Source organism: Choloepus didactylus, chromosome 3, assembly GCF_015220235.1.
Source record: "Choloepus didactylus isolate mChoDid1 chromosome 3, mChoDid1.pri, whole genome shotgun sequence".
Classification (NCBI taxonomy): domain Eukaryota; kingdom Metazoa; phylum Chordata; class Mammalia; order Pilosa; family Megalonychidae; genus Choloepus; species Choloepus didactylus.
This window is the reverse complement of record NC_051309.1, coordinates 183,246,371-183,265,721: the sequence shown is the minus strand read 5'-3', so window position 1 is coordinate 183,265,721 and position 19,351 is coordinate 183,246,371. Positions and strand designations below refer to the sequence as shown.

At 37.0% G+C, this 19,351-nt stretch overlaps 1 protein-coding gene across 2 annotated transcripts in view; it reads right to left on the bottom strand.

Moving 5' to 3' along the window:
* The window catches only part of PALLD (palladin, cytoskeletal associated protein), a 394,561-nt gene that overhangs the window by 240,761 nt on the left and 134,449 nt on the right, over positions 1-19,351 (bottom strand). For both annotated transcript variants that reach the window (XM_037830974.1, XM_037830975.1), the window contains exon 2: positions 11,703-11,881. In XM_037830974.1, coding sequence (XP_037686902.1) covers positions 11,703-11,881 — 179 coding nt within the window. The remainder of the gene's footprint in view (positions 1-11,702; positions 11,882-19,351) is intronic.

Below are 19,351 nucleotides of genomic sequence, written 5' to 3'. Positions count from 1 at the left end.
TAACATTAACATAGTTTGTGTGAGGGGTGGTCCCTGTGCCCTGTTGTTCAGGGAAGTTGGTGCCATCCTGAAGCTTGGAGAGGGTGGGGCCTTCAGCCCCATGTGTGGGGAGAGCCTGGCACCCATAAGAGGCCTCCCGAGGGGCAGGGCTGCAGCTCTGTCAAGCCTGAAGGACTAAACTTCCATCCATACATGACCCTCGGACCTTGAAATCTAATGGAGTTTGCCCTGCTGGGTTTCGGAATTGTTTGGGACCCAAGACCCCTGTTTTCCTTCCAATCTCTCCCTTTGGAATGGGAATCTCTACCCTATGTCTGTCCCTCCACTGTATATTGGAAACAGAACATTTGTTTTGGAGGTTTCACAGGTCCACAGACAGAGGAAACTGTGCTCCAGGACAGGCCACACCCATAACCAATTTTGATGAGACTTTGTGTTTAACATTGTTATTGAAATGACTTTAGGCTTCTAGGATATTGTGATAGAATGAATGCATTTTGCTTGTGGAAAGAACATGTCCTTTTGGGATCCAGAGGACAATCTGTGATGGTTTGGAGCCATGTATCCTAGTAAAACACATTCTTAGACTTTTTCCATTTCTGTGGGTGTGAACTCTTGTAAAACGGACCCTTTGATGAGTTTGCTTTGGTTAAGATGTGCCAAGCTGAGTTAGGATGGGTTTAAATCCTATTAACAGGCCTTAGAGGGAAGACCACACACACAGAGAGAAGGCCAGAGGGAGCAGCCAGAAGCTGAAAGCCAACGGAATGCAGAAGAGAGAGGAAAAGCCAAGAAAGGCAGCCATTTGCATTGCCAAGGAGCAAGGATTGCTGGCAGGTAGTCCCAGAACACAAGCGTCCTCTGAGAGAAAGTGTCACCATGATGATGCCCTGATTTGGGACTTCTCTGAGCCTCAGCACCAAGAGCCAATAAATTCCCATTGTTTAAGCCAAACAATTGCATGGTGTTCATGTTTGCTAATGCTGCCATTATGAAAAATACCACTAATGGATTGGCTTTTATAAAGGGGATTTATTAGGTTACAGATTCACAGTTCTGAAGCCATAGAAGTGTCCAAACTAAGGCATCAACAAGGGGATTCCTTCACTGAAGAACGGCTGAAGGCATCTGCTGGTCCTTTGCTCCCAGGTTGTGTTTCAAAATGGCTTTCTCCAAAATGTCTCTGGGCATCTGTCTTAGCTATTCTTTCTCAGCTTTCTGCATCCTTGCTTCTTTCTCCCAGGATGTTTCTCTCTAAGCATCTGGGAGTCCTCTCTTAGCTTCTCTGGGACAAACTCTGGGCTTTATCTCTTAGCTTGACATCTCCAAATATCCTTCTGTCCACATCCCTGTGCATCTCTAAGCATCAGCAAGCATCTGAGTCTGTGTCTGCTCTTAACTTCTCTCTTAAGTACTCCAGTGAACTAATCAAGACCCACCCTGAATGGGCAGGACCATACCTCCATGGAAATAATTCAATCAGAGGTTTCACCCTAATCAACAGCAGTCTGTCCCACAAGATTGCATTAAAGAATCTGGCTTTTCAGGGGGACATAATATATCTAAACTTGCACAGGTGGTATTTGCTTTAGCAATGAATAAACTAAGACAATATATGTAACATGTAACATGTATGTAATATATATAACAAACTATGTATATTTGAAAATTCATTCATTCATTCATCCTTGGGTAAATATTTCTTGAGTTCCTGTTATAGGCTGGACACTCTACTAGGCAATGAGGATACAGCAAAGAACATGACACACATAAACAAACAAAAGTACTTGCTCTTTTGTAGTCTTCATTCTTACGACATTGAATGCTATGGGGAAAAAACACAAAGGAGGGAAGAGGCAAATGGAATGATGGGAATGAGGTGGAGTTGCAATTTTAAGTAAGATGGCAGGGAATGTTCCACAGGATGGTGACTTTAAAGATCGAAAGGAGGTGAGGGCTTTCTCTTCTTGGTCTTTTTCCATGTAAGTGCCTTTGTTATATAATTCACTCCCCTAAGAAACTCCTGTGCAGTCTTTTCTTTATATTCTGCTTTTATGAGCATGGCAGCCATTTCTCTGTGCTCGCTCTTCTCTGAGTTCCCAGCATTCTTATAGTTACACCATACATGTAATTTATTATCTCATGTTACTGAAAATTATTAGTTACTTGAGAATCGAGGTGGGTTTAGCAAGGAAACTACCATTTTTGAGTACTTACTATGTTCCTAGCAGTCTGTACATTATTTATTTCATGTAATTATTATAATAATGAGCTCCACTAAGAAACGGATTATATTCACTTTACAGATAAGAAAACTGAGGAACCAAGAGGTTAAGTAATTTGCATAAGGTCACATAACCAGAAAGCAGTGGGGACAGGATTTGTACTCATGTTTTCTGAACTTGTGGTCCATGACCTTTCCCCATACCATATGATCTCCATGCACTGTGTGTTCCTCTTTCCTCGGCGTGGTGAACTCCATGCCTTGCTGCAGGCCTCTTACCCCTGCTGGAGTGAATGACTGGGACTAGACAACTGCAAAGCTTGTATGGGGACAGGGAACAGACTGTGCCATTGCAGAAGAGCATGCTGATGCAGAAGTAGCAGGAGACAAATCTAGAAACTCTGGGCAGGATCTAAAATAGCAGGACTAAAGTGTTTGGATGTTATTGGCATTGAAAGTAGGGTGATTTAAGAAAATAAACCATGCAGGATTAACTGAGGGGGGGGGGATAAAAAACAAACAAAAATGAACAATCAGAGTCAGGTTATAGACAAGGAGAACATTTAAGCATGATGAGGAGGTTGTTGGAGTAGAGCATCAGGGGAAACATGGAGGAAAACCCAGTAGACTCCATTATCAGAAAGCCAAAGGTAACCTGAGAGACTTATTTTTCCCCAAATCATAAAAGTGACTAGGGGCAGGTTTGGGTGGAAACATCCCATGGAGGTTATCACAGACACTCTCAGAGTGGCTAGAAATTGGAGAGCAAAACATCTATTAGCTAATTCCAAACATTTAAAGCACTAAAGAAATCCCTTTTGATTAAATCTATTTAAAAAGCCCTTTTTGCTTCTTGCTGATTTTCAGAGAAAGGTAAAGGGCAAAAAGGTTTGTGTCTCCTGAACAATAATAAATTTGCTGGTTTTCACACACCTGTCCAACAATGTGAAATCTCAAGGTTACCTTGTGTCTCAGGTATCAGAGCTGCACTTGCAGATAGTGGCAGATAGAATCTCCCTATCCACACCAGCAAGCTCCCTCCCCTCCCCTCAGGACAGCTCCTCCCTCCTTTTCCCACTCTGCTTTCTCCATTTAGTCATCTGCTTTGCACCTGCCGTTCAGGAAAAAACACTCCTGTGTCAAGTTAACATTTTTCTCTTATTTACCAAGCCATCATTTTCATCTTTTGATGTAGGCTCCAATCTGAAAAGACACACATTCCAGTCTTTGCAATTACTATTTGTTCATCTAATATTTACCTGCCTAAATATTAACTATTTCTCATTTGCCTCACACATGGAATGAAGGAATTCAATGCCAAGGATCTTTGCTTCACTCTGGTGTTAGAGTGCCAGTGGAAGTGTCACAAAAATGAGCCTACTGTCTTGACTTTAAAAGGTGTTTCCTGTCCATTTTTTTTTTTTTTTTTTTTTTTGCTTTATTATGATATTTGCTTTATTGTGGTGGTGTAGAACTGAACCCTCCATATATCTGAGCTATGCCTTGTGCAATTCTAGGATAACATTTAATTTCTCCCAGGACATTGAATATAATCTTCTGTTGTCTTCTGCTTCCACTATTGATGTTCAGAAGTCAATTGTCTTTCTATGTAAAAATAATATTCTTTGGCTTCTTTTAAGATCTTTATTTTTATGTCTGTGTATGGATTTCTTTTCAGTTATGTTGCTTACTATCTGTTGGGCTTTCTGAATCTTAGAATTTATGACTTTTCTCACTTCTGAAAACTTCTCAGCTGGTATTTCTTCACCTATTGTCTCTCTCTCTCTCCTTTTTCTCTGGGTGATGGTCAAACTTTCCATTCTGTCATTCATATTTCTTAACCTCTCCTTCACATACCCTCTCTCTTTATTCCTCTGTTTTGCTTATTGGTTATTTTCTCAGATCTCTCTTCCAGTTCACCAATACTCTCTTCAGGTATGTTTATTTTGCTAATTTACACCCTTCATTTACTTTCTAATTTTAGTTATCATGCTTTTCATTTCTAAATGTTCTATTGGCTTTATCTCCAAATTTATCTACCCATTTAAATAGGTTTTTGGTCCTTCATCATACTTTTAACAGCCTCTTTAACCATATTGAACACAAACTTATTTTGTATCCAGTAGCTGATAATACAAATGCCTGCAATCTTTGCAGGTCTGTTTCTATTCTTTGTAGTTTTTGCTGCCTCTCATTAATGGTTGCTTGTTTCTTTATAGATTTTATACATAAAAAAAAAAATTGAGCTCATGTTGCCTGGAAAATTTCCTATGGGGATTAAATTGTATTTTCCAGAGACCTGTCCATTTTTAAAACTTTAATACTTTCTTCTAGAAAAAAAAAATAGAAAATACACGAAAGCAAACACTGAAGGAAAAAAATCATTTGGGATACCACCCCCCAAATACTTTGGAGCATATCCTTCTAAAGTTAACCTCTCCATACACATGTAAGTAATAAGCATGTTTAAGAAAGTAAGATGATGTTATGTGGACTGTTCGATTATTCCTTTCTTTTCATTCGATACATTGTGAAATGCTTTTACACGTTGATAAATACACATGTACTTTATAACTGTCTAATGGCTGCTTCAAATTACTTTGTGTGGGTTTACCATAATTTTATCATTCTACAGTTATTGGAGATAATTTTAATTTTAATTTTTTACATCCCCCCCCCCAGGAAGGTATGACAATTAGCAGTATATCAAAATGCTTATTTCTCCAAACTCATGAAAACACTATGTTCTAATTACATTTCATTTTGTCAATATGATACTTTTCTTAATTTTTTTTAAAAAAGCTATATTTCTGAATGGAAGCAAACTAGCTATAAATCATTCAGCTTTAACTTCAGGAAATAGGATGAGTTCACGATGGCAGTTATCAACCATTTAAATATATATGTATAAAATCTCTGAATGACCTTACTGAATCTAGTCATGGAGTTTATCTTCTTGAACATGTTTTGCCTTTCCAAGTTTAAGCAAGCACACTGTTCCCCAGCCCATTACTCATTGCTTTCCCTCACCTCTTTCTCAGTTGTTATAATTAAAAGCACAGCAAGAATCACTTGCAGTCTTAAATCAGAGTAATTGAGGCAATGTTAATGATTTAACATTTTAAAAATGATGAATGACTACAAAGGAATTAAAATGAGCTTTAGAGAATGTTTAATGATATGGGGAGATGTTTGTGACAGAATAGGTTATAATTTTTTTTTTTAAAAGGGGTGCATAAAGCAGTACAAAGAAGAAAATATGCACACATATAGGAAAAAAGATGGGAAAAATCAAAATATTGATAGTAATTGCCACGGGGCAGTGGGATTACAGATGATTTATATATCTTCTTTTTACCTCTATGCTTTAGGTTTTCTAAAAGGAAAATTATTTTTGTAATATTGCAATTTTGTAATAAAACACTATGATTTTTGTAACAGTAATGATAGCCCACAGCAAGTACCAGGCATGGCTCTAAGGGATTAACTAATTCAATCCTCCCAGCACCCATTTTTCTCTATGTAGAGATGAAGAAACTGAGGTACAGAGTCATTGAATAACTGCTCAAGGTCACAGAGCTAGGAATTAGGCTAGTCATAAAAGATTATAAAAAAGTTATTTAAAAAATAAAAAACGTGAAAATCGGCCAAAGCTGTGCTTAGCAAGTTTTCAAAATCCAAGGGAAGAAACTTAATGCTTAGAGAGGCCTTGTAGTGTTCCTGTATCCAGGGTTTTACCATTTCCGGATCAAGGGGAGCAATTATATTCATAACATCAGGGCATGCTCTAAAATGCTGTTAAAAGGGGCATGCATTTTATCTGATTATTCATCGCATCGAGAGCTTAGAAAATAAATGTCACACGGCATCTGTCGACACGTACCCTCCCCCTTTCCCCTACTGTTTTTATGCAGCCCTGACCACCACAAGTGCTCCTGTTCTCTCCACCTGACCCAGCGCCTTCTGGTGCACAAAGTCTGGTTCAATCCACCGTCCTTCACCTCACATTCCAGGACCACCATCCTGCCCTCCTTGGAACTACTAAAGCTGTAATATCTGTGTAATTCATTTTACACTCAGGAGGGGAGGCAGTGGCAGAAACTTGAGATTTCTGTACTTCTTTCAAATGTTTACGTTTACCTTTCCTATTATTATTGTGTAGTCCGGAGAATATCCCTTTACCGTCTAACACATGTGCGTTCCAGATTCCATTTCCTCTTCCCTTTCCAAAGACTTTGATCTACAAGTTATTCTCCTTCCTTCCTGAGGGATCTATTTTTCTCTCTCAGATTATTTTCATCAGTGTATGAACGTACTCTAGTAACTCCTGCCTGGAAACAAACAAGAACAAACTGCAAAAACCCCTTCGTTGACCCCACACTCCTCTCCAGAGATCTACCCATAGCGCTGCTGGTGGTTAAGCAAAACTTCCCCAAAAAGTGTCTATTATGTGTTTCTCTTTCATTATTTCACATTTTTTTTTCTCAACTCCATTTGATCTTTGGTCCTTTCCAGGTTCCCCCAACCCTTCTTGTTACAATCACTGACGACCTCCGAAGTTGCTAACTCCAGAGGTTCTGTCCTTGTTCTCATCACACTGGACCTCTCCAAAGCCTTGGACATGGCTGGCACTCCCTCCTCACCGAAACACCTTCTCTAGCCTCCCATCACACCACTCTCTCCTGGTGTCTCTCCTACCTCAGGGGCTCCTCCTCCTTTCCCTTCTTTGCTAGCATTTCCTCTTCTCAGTACTTCAAAATGTGGGATTACCCCAGGCTAGGATGTAGGCCCCTTTCTCTTCATCTCCACTGCTCCCTAGTTGATCTGTCCAGTCCCACTGCTATAATTATCACCCATATCCTGATGCTCCCAATTCTGTTTTGTCCACCCTGTACTCTAGATATAATCATATGTCCAACTACCAACCTGACACATCCACTTGGCTATCCAAACAAGGATTTCAAACTTAGCATGTTCAAAACAGAGCACTTAGTGACGTCTGTCCTCTAAACCTGTTCCTCCTAGTCTTCTCCATTTCAGAGACAGCAACACTGTCCATGCAAATGGTAAAGCTGAAATCCCTGGAGTCACATCTGATTCTGTTTGCCCACTCACCCCCCACCCACATCTCATCCACTGCCGGGCTTTGGAGGCTACCTCTGAACTATGACTCAATTCTGACTCTCCCTCTCCTTTTACATCTAGAGCCACCATAATTTCTCCTTGGTACTATTGCCATAGGCTTCCAACTGGTTTCCCAGGTTATAACCAAAACAGCAGTTTAAAACTTTAACTCCGATAATGTGACTTTTCAGTGTAAGCCCTCCCTTACTTCTCATTTCATTGAGAATAAGGTCGAACTACTAACCACGACCCATAGGCCTTACATCCCACATGACCCAGCCCCAGTCCAACACTCTAAGCTGACTTTTCCTTTTTATGCCCTGGACTCCCTGAACACTTCTGGTCTTTTCTACCCAGGGCTTTGCATTTGTTCTGTTCCTTCTACTTGGAGTACTCTTTTCCCAGAGCTCCATAACTGGCTTCTTCCCATGGTTCCAGGCTTAGACCAAATGTCACCTCTTTAGAGAGAACTTCCCGGTCTCCTGATCCCATAAGCCACCTTTATATCCTTCCTAGCAGTTGCCAGTATCTGGAATTATCTATGAGTTTACTGGTTTACTCTTTCTCCCCTTTTACAGAGTCTCTGCAGTTAGAGCAGAGGCCTGTCTTGTTCACTGACATGCCCCAGTGTCTGGAGCACTGCCTGCCTTAGGGTAGTCACTCAATAAACCTCTGATCAATGAGTAAAGTGACCAATTAGGTGCCCCCAAAAAAATGTTCTGCTCAGGTCCTAAATCCTGTTACTAGACTAAGACAAGGATCAATCAGTTTATTTACACTTGATTCCATAGTGGTTAAGAGCTTAGGTTCAGGAATCAGATTGCCTGGATTTGAATCCTTGAATCCCTTGTGTGTGTTATCTCACACAAATTACTTAGGCTTTCTAAGCTTCAGTTTCCTCAATTATAAAATGGGGTTATTTTTCTAAAGATAAAATAATAAACATTAAGAACGGTGCTCTCCCTATGTGGGACATGACCCCCAGGGGTGTAAATCTCCCTGCAACATGGGACATAACTCCCGGAGATGAGCATGTCCCTGGCATATAAGGATTGAGAAAGACTTTTTGGCCAAAAGGGGGAAGAGAAATGAAACAAAATGAAGTTTCAGTGGCTGAGATATTTCAAATGGAGTCAAGAATTCATTCTGGAGGTTATTCTTATGCATTATATAGATAACCCTTTTTAGTTTTTAGTGTATTGGAATAGCTAGAAGGAAATACCTGAAACTGTCAAACTGCAACCCAGTAGCCTTGATTCTTGAAGATGATTGTATAACTATATGGCTTTTATGGTGTAACTGTGTGATTGTGAAAACCTTGTGGCTCACACTCACTTTATCCAGTGTATGGACAGATGAGTAGAAAAATGGGGACAAAAATTAAGTGAATACAGTGGGGTTTGGGGGATGGGATGTTTTGGGTGTTCTTTTTTACTTTTATTTTATTCTTATCTTTTTTTGGAGCAGTGGAAATGTTCAAAAATTAATTGCAGTGATGAATGTGCAACTATAAGATGGTACTGTGAACAACTGTACACTTTGGATGACTGTACAGTATGTGAATATATCTCAACAAAACTGAATTTTTAAAAAAATGGTGCTCAGCTCTTAGTTAATACTAAATAAAAGTTTGCTATTATTCTGACTTTATAATTTATTTTGTTTTATTCTAAAACTTTACACTGTATAAAATAGTGAACTTTAGATAGTATCCAATTAGTAGATTGCTAAATTGTTAGAGAAGGTTTTGTTGAGATTTCAAACTTTATAGAAATCTCCCTGCCCCGTGATAGAGCCCAAATGAGAGCATGCTGACACTGTAATAACAACATGCCTTAGGAAACAATTCAATACGGCTATGACTGAGTCTAAAATAGTTTCCAAAATAGGTAAAAAATAAAAATTACTTACTTTGAGTCATACCATTAGACAAAGAATTTATCAGAAGTTCTGTCCTATATTGTAATTATTCTCAGAAATAAAAACACACTTGAACCTCTCTGTTCTTCGAAATTATTATCTGTATTTCACAAGGTCAACGAACCACTTTTCTGAAGCACTTTACATTAGGTTGGGAGACTGAATCTTGAAGGCTCAGTTTGCTCTCAGTGTTCACTTCACTTATCCTCCCTTTACAGACAAATCAAGCTATAGTCATGATGCTACAAGATCAGCAGTTCCATATGGAAAACTGAGCACTGGAAAAAATCCACTATCTTCACTGAAGTACAGAGTCTGAAGTATATGAGGCATATAGAATTCAGGTGTACTTTCCCCATATTGAGTAACTCATCTAGATGATTTCAAAGACAGATGAGAACTGGTACTTCAGGAGCTTCTACATAGAAGAACCAAGTTAAATTAAATTAAAGGTCACTTTCGTGAGTGTTTTGGGTCTACCAGAGTTAGATGGTGAAATTTGTTTCAGAGGTATAGAAATACTTTCTTTTATTATATGAAGAGTAGGTGTACCTTATATATCTTGCAGTTAGCCTTTTAGTCCATTCATACTCTTATAACACTTTATATTGCCAAATCACTTATCATTTCATGAGTTAATATTTTATATATTTTTAAAAATGTCTCTATTCTTGCTGCTAGATTGGGAGCTCCCTGATATCAGGGACTGTCCTTTAGCCATGTTTATATCTTCACCATCTGGCATGTAGCAGTGCCTTAATGAGTGTTGTCTGAATTGAGTAGATAGGCTGTTACTTAATGTGATTTCATTTAAATTCTATAGTATAGAAGCAATACATGCTAAAAGTCCTCATATTTCCAGCAATACTGCAGGCAAATAAAGCATTTCATTTTAAGATGCTCTATCTGAACTTGCCTTTTGGAGACAAATCTGGTCATCATCAGCAAACAGGTTTTTTTTTTTTTTTTTAATGGCAGTTTGACTTCTCTTCATTGCATTTTTTTAAGTGTTCCTAGAATTTTGTTACACAGCCCACCCATGACTAATATGTATTGCTTACTTATTAGCAAAATGTTAAAAATCATGTGTCATTCAGTCTTTCATTCATTCAGGCCTTTGAAATACCTACCTAACAGTATGACACCGAGGTTAAGAATATGAACCCAGGGGCAAGACTGCCTGTGTTTGAATCCTTGTGTGACTTTGAATGAATATCTTTAACCTTTCCAGGTCTTAGTTCACTCATTTGTAAAGGGGGAATAATAAACATACTGCATAGGCTTACAGTGAAGATTAAATGGTTATGTCTGTGCATATGTGCATGGAATAGTGCCTGGCATTTTGTAAGTTCCACATAAGTATTAGTTACTCCTGTTTACAGAATGTTTGCTTTTATTAACATAACAAGGTCCCTTAAGGAGCCCACAGATGTGTGTTTTCAAAATGAATGCAAAGGATCCTTTACTAAAAGCATAGGTACACACTTTTAGGCAGCAGTGATAGTTACTTTTAACAATAACTTTTCTTTCGCCAGTTTTTGAAAGACTTATAAATGATGAGTCACATTTTGCCTTATTCCCCTTTAAGTAATAAAGAAATTTGGTGCTTTACTACAGAGTAGCAGAAAAATTGTAAAAAGATGAAGATTAAGGTAGTGGAAACTTCAAGAATTTTAACCTCTTTATATTTTAACTACTATTTAAAAAGGCAACCAACAGGACACCCATCAACTTATTGATTTAAGGACAATATGAACAATGGGGTATTAAAACACACAAAACATTTTAAATTATTGGTATGGATCAAAACATAATAATAATGTGAAATTATGATACTTTGATATAAAGTTTTCTAATTCCCTAGAAGGTAAGTCTTGTCAAAAATGGATTGATAGAGCTATAGAAATATTTCACTCCCTGCGTGTCCCTCTTTAACACAACACTGACTCTTGTAATTACTCTCAGCCCAGTGATTGCAAGTTCATAGTACATTTAGCATGAATAATAGTCTTAAAAAAAAATTCTAGAATTTATTAAAATGAGAACATTTAAAAATATTTATTTAAAATTCCCATGAATGATTTTCCAAATTATTTATAGTTTAACTTTGGTTGATATGGTATTTGAATTATGTTCCCATTCTTTTTTTCACTAGAGAGATCAAAATAAGTTGAAAAGTTTATACTTTAAATAAATTCAAGTTAATGTAGCTGAAATGTTTTAAATTAAAAGGAGCAAATGTTGACATTAGACATAGTCAATGTATGTCTAAGTGTCAGAACTGTTGAGTTTATTTAAAAGATTTTCAGGAAAAATGAGGTTTGAATCACACCACCATTAAGCTGTGTGCACTGGAAAAGCTTATCCACAACAGAGCCCTCTGATACTCGCGCTATTCACCGTTCACAAGCCGTCACCATGCAGCTCTCCTTACCTTCAATGAACACTTCAGCAGATGTCGTGTCTGAGCCACTGGGATTTGTAGCCAAGCAGGTATAGCGACCTGTGTCGTCCTCAAAAGCCTCTGCAATGACCAGGGTATGCAGATCTCCACCCTCACAGTGGATTTGAATATCAGGAGTGTCGTGCAGCTCTTTCCCTTCACAGAACCATCTGCAGGCCAAATGGAGGTCAAGGGATAGGAAAGACAGAAAGGAAATGGTGATATTTAAAACAATAAAGCAGAAGTGAAAGACGACATGCTACGTAGTAAGATGCTTGTTTGATTAAAAAAAGATCTGTCAATGTTACTGATGGAAGCTGTACGTTTTAGACCATGAAATTAATGACGAGACTATCCCCACAAGCTTTCTTTGTGAGGCATCTTGTACTTTTCATCAATCTTGAAATAAAGGGCATTGCCAAACTTGGAAAGACTGTTTCGGTTACAAAATAAAAAGAACAGACATTCACAGTGTCTTATAAAATGTTTCATAATAAATGTCTCTTATACTTATCACACGTCTATTATTCTTATCTAAAGAAAAATAGAAAAGTGATATAAACATTATACTCAAAATATCTAACGTATTAAGGAAAACTTACCATCATGTCAGAAAATCATAAGCAGCAATATTTTTGTTGACCCTAAGACTTATGATCAGCTGAGCAGTAACAGACTTAATGCCTTCCACATTTCTGGTATTTACAAAATTTCTAGCAGACTGCATGGCCTTGGAGATGTTAGACATGCAGTGGTTGGGCTATAATTCATTCTTGCTGGTCAGCCCCTTTCCTTTCCCAAACAACCAGGATGCTGGTGTGGGAGGCTGCAAGCTGTCTGACTGTTTTAATACCGGCTCTGTCTCACACTCTTTCCTCCATTCCCCTAGCAACTCAAGCTCTCAACAGGATTTGGTCGCCTTTTTATTTTATGGAAAAAATGTGACATTGTCCTAAAACCCCACCAGGTGTGATTTATTTTTAAAGAAATATGTAGGAATGTGCCACTTAATGCAACTAAAAGGACTGAAGTCTGTGACACAATATTGTCCACTTAGCTCTTAATCAGCACTTAGCAATTTTCTCTGAGTCTAATCTTCCATGAAATTCTTTGGACTTGGCAACCTTCTGTGAAAATATGGCACTAAAGTCTGGCTTTAATGTTTTCTACAGTTAGGTTAGCATAATATAGGCATTTGTCTACATTCAATTTGAAAATAAAATTAACGAAGCAAATGAGTTTGTTAATATTCAGAGTATTAACCTCAGAAACTATGCTAAAAATTTAATATGTGATACTTGCAAGAGAACAGATAAGACTTTGGGAATTAAAGAACATAAAATAACCAGCCAGTTGGGTATCTTCTGCAGTGCAATACATATTACTTTCGGAGGCCAATTGAGAAGAACATTATTTCTTCATTCTGGGGAATTCTGTGGTTTCCTTTGTTTCCACAAAATCTTGGAGAACGTTCCAGTCCAGAATTATCTCACAGTACCCTTTTTTCTGTTTTCTTTCCAAACAGCTATAGACCAAATTCTCACTCCTAAGAACCAACTGTGGCTTTATTCCTAATCGATCTTTCAATCTCCACTAAACTATCTTCTTTTTTCTATATTCTTTTACAAGATTAATGTTCTTGATATTCTTCCTTACCTAAATCATTCCCTAAACTTCTGATATGACATTGAGGTCTTTCATATAATTTGGTCCTGAATTTATTTTCTATTATTTTCCTATGTTAATCCTATGCTTCTAATAAATATTTATTTGGATTGATTGTCCCCCACACCGCTGTTGTGTGTTACCAGCCTACCTTCCTTTGCTCACATTTTCTCTCCCTTGGAATTCTCTCTTTACACTCTTCATCAATCCCATCTAGATACCACTCTTCCTTAAGGCCAAACAAGATGTGTTGGATTGAAACACAAGAAGGTGTTTTACACAGAAAAGTTCAACATATGCATTCCCTGCAACAGTCTAACACATCTATTTGGTCCTTTAAAGTGGTTCATCATGTCATAAAACTATTCAACAATTGTACATGGTAAAATGGTTGGTGCTTATATATCACTATGATGACCTGTTTTTTTGGCTCTCCAAAAATTCATGCTTTTTATTCTCTGGCTCAGGGAACAAAACTTTAAAAATATTACAGATTGTAACACATAAAAGAAATAATTCAAAGGAAAGAAAAAATTTGTCCAAAAAGGTGATGAGTATAATAATTAACACGAGTCATTTATGCTTCTTTCACACTGTCAGAAAAAGTCAGTTTGTGACTGATATAAGTGCCCATGAATTGATCAGTTCCATGCTATCAAAACTTGGTAAGAAAGGGTTTGACCAAAGAAAAGGGAGGAAAATTGTAAATATTTGGATGGCAGATTCCCTGTAGAGTCAGACCTGGCCAGCATTTAGATAAATATGTGTTAAATTTATGACTGGAACCATTTACACATTGCAGCTAGCAATAGTCCAGCAAAGCTGTTCAATCGTGACTTCAGGAAAGTCACTTAGCTTCCAGGCTCAGGTTCCTCACCTGTATGAAGAGATGAAACTTCTAGTCATGAAGTTCCAAGATTCTAAGGTTTTTGATGAAATGGAAGGCCTGTATGTTCAGTGATCATGTTAAAAAATATTTCAGGAAATGATGTAGAGAAGTCTTTGATGAAAAGTGGAAGTAATTAATGGCTTAGCTTCTTTGAAATACACTAGAATATAACAGTGTTTCTAAGATTATATACCCATATTGGGTCCTTAAATGTATCAATGAATTTAGTACCTTGTCTAAATTACTACCACCATACTTTCCACATTGTATTGAAATGATCTCTTCATGAGCCTCTCTATCATACTAAAATGGAAGTTTTTCCAGAGAAGGGGCCTATTCACTAGGTTCTGGCACATTTTTTGCTATATGGAACATTGCCATTGAGCTGCTTGAATAAGAATAAGTTTACAGGTGAAGAAAGGATTGAACTAATAAATACTTTAAGTAATATCTTTCATGGTTTTTGTCTGAAGATAGAGTTGGAGAAAGGTTTATCTACCCCCATCTCTTCCAACTGAAGTGCCTTTAAAAAGCATAAGATTAAACTCAAAATAACCTAGTTAATGCATATATCAGAAGGGAAAGTCAGTCTTGTCTGCTCTTGTAGCAGATCAAGGACAAATCACTTTCTTATCTAAACGAAGAGAATCCTCCAGTTTTGAAGTTCTGATACCACAAGGTAGATGGATGAGATGCGCTACAGTCCTGTTTTCTTAGTTAAATTTCTTAAAGGTTGTAATTCTCTCATCTTCCTAGCAAAGGACTCAAAGCATTTAGGATTCTTCAAAGGAATGGTAAAAGTAAAGTCTGTTCATTAAATTTTATTCTCCTGAAATTTTTCCTACATTAAATTCTTGTTGCTACTGCAGCTTAGGAAAAGCAATAGTGGTGTGATGAGCTAACTATAAGGCATAGAAAATAGAACAAAGTACAGGTTTGGCAAATGCATGGCTCAGGGAATGACATGTTCCCCCTTCCGTCTTCTGTGCCAGACATCACTAATTGATAAGAATGTTCTTGGCTAGTGAAACTCAATGTCTCAGAATCCCTGGCGGAGCTCAGCAGAACTTTTATTATTTATGTTACTTTTTCAGTATTTTTTTCTGATTATCCTTGAAGAATAAAATTATAATTATGTTCTAAAAAATAAAGACATTTCAATGAATGTGTTGAAGGGGAAAAACCAATAATTTCTGAGGATTCACAGCCTTGCTCTGCCCTTTTACTATTTAATTTTTTCCCTTTGCCTCTTTCTCTGAAAAAGGATAAAAGCTACAGGGGTGCATTCTTACTAGAAAAGCAATGAGAACAACAAAAGAGCTGGGCTTCTCAGGGGCCTCTGGCAAAACAAGATATTGAGGGGATCAGCAGAGCTTTTGCAACTGACAAGCCACAAAGCAACTCAAGTTGCTGTATGAGATGAAATATAATTGCCATTCTCAACTTGGTCTCTTTCTAGAAGATACATTCTCCCTTTTCTCCTGATCCTGAAAGCCCATTTTATGTTATTATGGCATAGGAGTGGAGTGGGAATTTGGTAGAAGGGGAAGAATGTGTTGACGTATGTAAAATGGCTAAGAATGAGTCTACTTAGGCCAAATTCCATTTGAAGACACTCCTCTCAATCTTTTTTTCCCACTCCATTGTAATACAGGGAGGTCACAGATCTAGTGGATAGGACATTGGACAGCATATTAGAAAATTAAGATCTATTGATCTATTTTACCATTACGTACTGCTGATAAATTTCAACTTGAATCATACTTTGAATTTTCTACCATAAAATGGTTAAAATGCATAACTATAATCTCACAGTTAGGATAAGGAGATTATACTATGTTTAGGTACCATGATAGTTCTTAAGAATGTGTAGAAATTCAAATTAAGGGAGAGAATGAATATTTATTGAATGCTTATTATATACTGTATGCTTTGCAAATATGATCTTATTTATTTTCACAACAGTGTTGTAGTTAGCGTTATTCTTTTAGATACAGGCAACTCTTATTTATCTAATAGTAATGAAAAAGAAGATCATGGACAATTAAATCAAGATAATCTCTAAAGTTTTATTTTCCTCAAAATTTTTAGATTCATCCTTCACCAAGTTTTTTACTATGGACATGAACAATGAATAGATTTTGCTGATTCCTACTGTCTAATCTTCAGTGGAGCTGCTAAGCAGCTATGCAACTGTCACACAACAGGGAGCTGAGGAAGCTCCATAAGCAAGCCTTGAAAAATTAGTGTGCATGGTAAATCTCCCTTCAAAAGAGTTAACAGTTGTTAATATAACCATGAATCAGTTGCGCCTGGTTGCCAGATCTTTAGGCCACAAACATGAACCACAAGTGTATGAACCTTGCATTGATTGGAAATAAAATGCTTTCAAATGCATTCATTCACTCAATCAATCATTTATTCATTCAGTAAGAGGCTTATTGCACTTCAACTCTAATCTACAGACGAGCTATGGGTACAAATGTTGGCTAAACTGGGTTTCTTATTTCATGGGGCTAGTAGGGGAGGCAGGTAAGAAATCTCAATTATATAAAAAAAAAAGACATGTTAAAAATACTTCATCTAATGAGCGTAGGTCTTCATTGCTTTAAAAAATCTTTTAAAAATGGTTATAGCTTCATATTTATAGATTAAGTTTGCTATCGATAGAATTAATTAGGTTGAGATCAATTTACGGGAGAGTGGATAATCTTGATCAACTTTATGAGTCTTGAATTTTCCCTTATTTTTTTCATAAAGGATTAGAGAACTTAGGAAAAAAAGGGATTGTAGTATTTAAAGCTCTGTATAACGACTTTTTTCTTTATGCCATTCTGTGTTGGGATTTTAAAAACAAGATTGTTTTAATATATACTTTTCTTATTTTTGCATAATATCTTTTTTCTCAGGATTTTCCAAACATTCCACTCTAAAAAAGTGATGGTACCCCAAATTCAAGGATCCTATTGTGACACCAGCAGGTTTGGGCTGGATAGAAATTCAAGAAGGTGTTTTACATAGAAAAGCTCCATAGACAAGCGTTCACTTCCTACATTTCAAGGTGAGGTTAAATGTAACTGTTGACTTGGTCTGAGTGTGCCTGTTTAAAGGAGAATGGCTGCATCTGACTGCAGTTCTAAGGGCTGTTTGATTCAGAGATCAAAAAGGGCTCAGGAGGATAACTAAAGATCAGAGGCATTGCAACTGCTCTGAGGAAATAACTGTCCTTGAAAATCACCAATCGCTTCATTCTTGGGCAGTGTAAGAAAATTTAGCAGTTTACCTCCCCGTTTTGGCCATCGTTTCTTCCTTTTCTTGTGATCTAGGCAATGAGCAGTACAGCTCAGAACTGCATACTGGAGCTGGAATATACATCTGGGAAAGTTCAGAACTGTCTGATTCTCCAAGATAGGGCAATAACTGTTTGCTTTTATAAGAATAAATTAAACTGATAAATGAGAAGAACCAACAAATCCACTGGCAAAGTATAATATATACTTTCTAGTATAGTACATTAATAATTTATGTTTAAAAATCACATATGGCATCATTTGGCTTACAAGTTGACTAGTAGTATGTATTCTAATACTACCAAAGAGCAGGAAATACGGATTTTATAACTGACAGTTTCTTGTGGCTATCTTTTTTATTGAACCACAACTGTGTGTCATGGAAATTTTTTGCACACTGTATTTTAAACATGTGGCTTTTAAAATGAAACAATTCTGATTTATAAAACTTATAAAGTTTCATCAGTAAATCTTGGCTAATGTTCACTAACTCTGCTAAGGAAAATGGTAAACTTAGAAGTCAGTTAATAGAAACAATGAAGCGCTTACTAAATTAAAATTTTTAAACACAATCAAATCTGTATGTTCTCCTGTAAGTCACTTTCTTTATGCTCAAGAGAAAACAAAGTTATCCTTAAGGATATGTCTAGTCTTTCCTCACAGTTTCACTGATCTGCAATTACTGGAAAAATTTATCTTCAAAGGAATGGCAATGATGACTGCAGAATGCAAATTTAGCCTATAGCTGTCCACATCTCCCAATGTGCAAGCAGCCATATGGCTTCATGGAAGTCCATGCTTAAAGATAACTATAGTCACCAGTTTCTTTAATGTTATTATAATGAGAAATAAAGGGTAGGAAAGATCCAGAAAGATTAGTGGTTCAGCAGTATTTCTATTTTCTAGGCGTTCCTTTCTTCCAACGGAATGGCAGGGTTCTGCCATGAATTAGAGAGCTACCAAAACAAAAGTGCAACTTATGTCCAAGATGAATTTTGTTTATGACTAAGCTCAAAGTCAGACCATCTGTAAATATCACATTTCATACATCCTCAATTAAACAATTAATTTTTATGAAGTATTTTTGTCTTGTCGTCAACAATTTCTTAATTTTTTACATGTGTTCACATTAACCACAAGACACACCATGTTTATTCTGTCATGAGGATTTATAGGCAGACCAGAGTGAAATTAGTCCTTGTCTAAATTGACTATGGCTATAATTTCATGACTGCTTAGCTTGAAGGCCGACGGCTAAATTTGTGTGGTCAACAGATGTACTTTAACCTTATGGTCCAAAAGAGACCAATAAATAGATTTGAAATTCAAAGCCCAGGAAATGATAAAATAGATTTTGAACCAAAACCAGACTCATGTCTAGCTATTCTTCCCTCTAAAAATCACTTTATCTTCAAAGAAAGAAAGATAAAATGAGAGAAAAAAAATCCCAGCTAATACTCAACTTCAAAAATGATTTTATCTTGTTTTGTTTTGACCATGAGAAGTAGCTTCATATTTGGATACTATTCACATGCAGACATTAAATCACCATCCCTAAAAACAAGTAGAAAAATAGGCAAGGGGAATCCATATAAAATATTCGTGCTGCCAGAAGCTGTTAAAATATCAAATTGCTTCTAATATTTTCCACATTCATGATATAGTAGAAGGAACCTAGGCTTTGGAATCAGAAGTCCTTGGTTCTGGTTTTGCCTAGACCATAGACCAGCTAAGCCTACTTTGGTCTACTTACTCTTTTTTGGGGGGGTCTGAGTTTTCTTATTTGTGAAATGCAA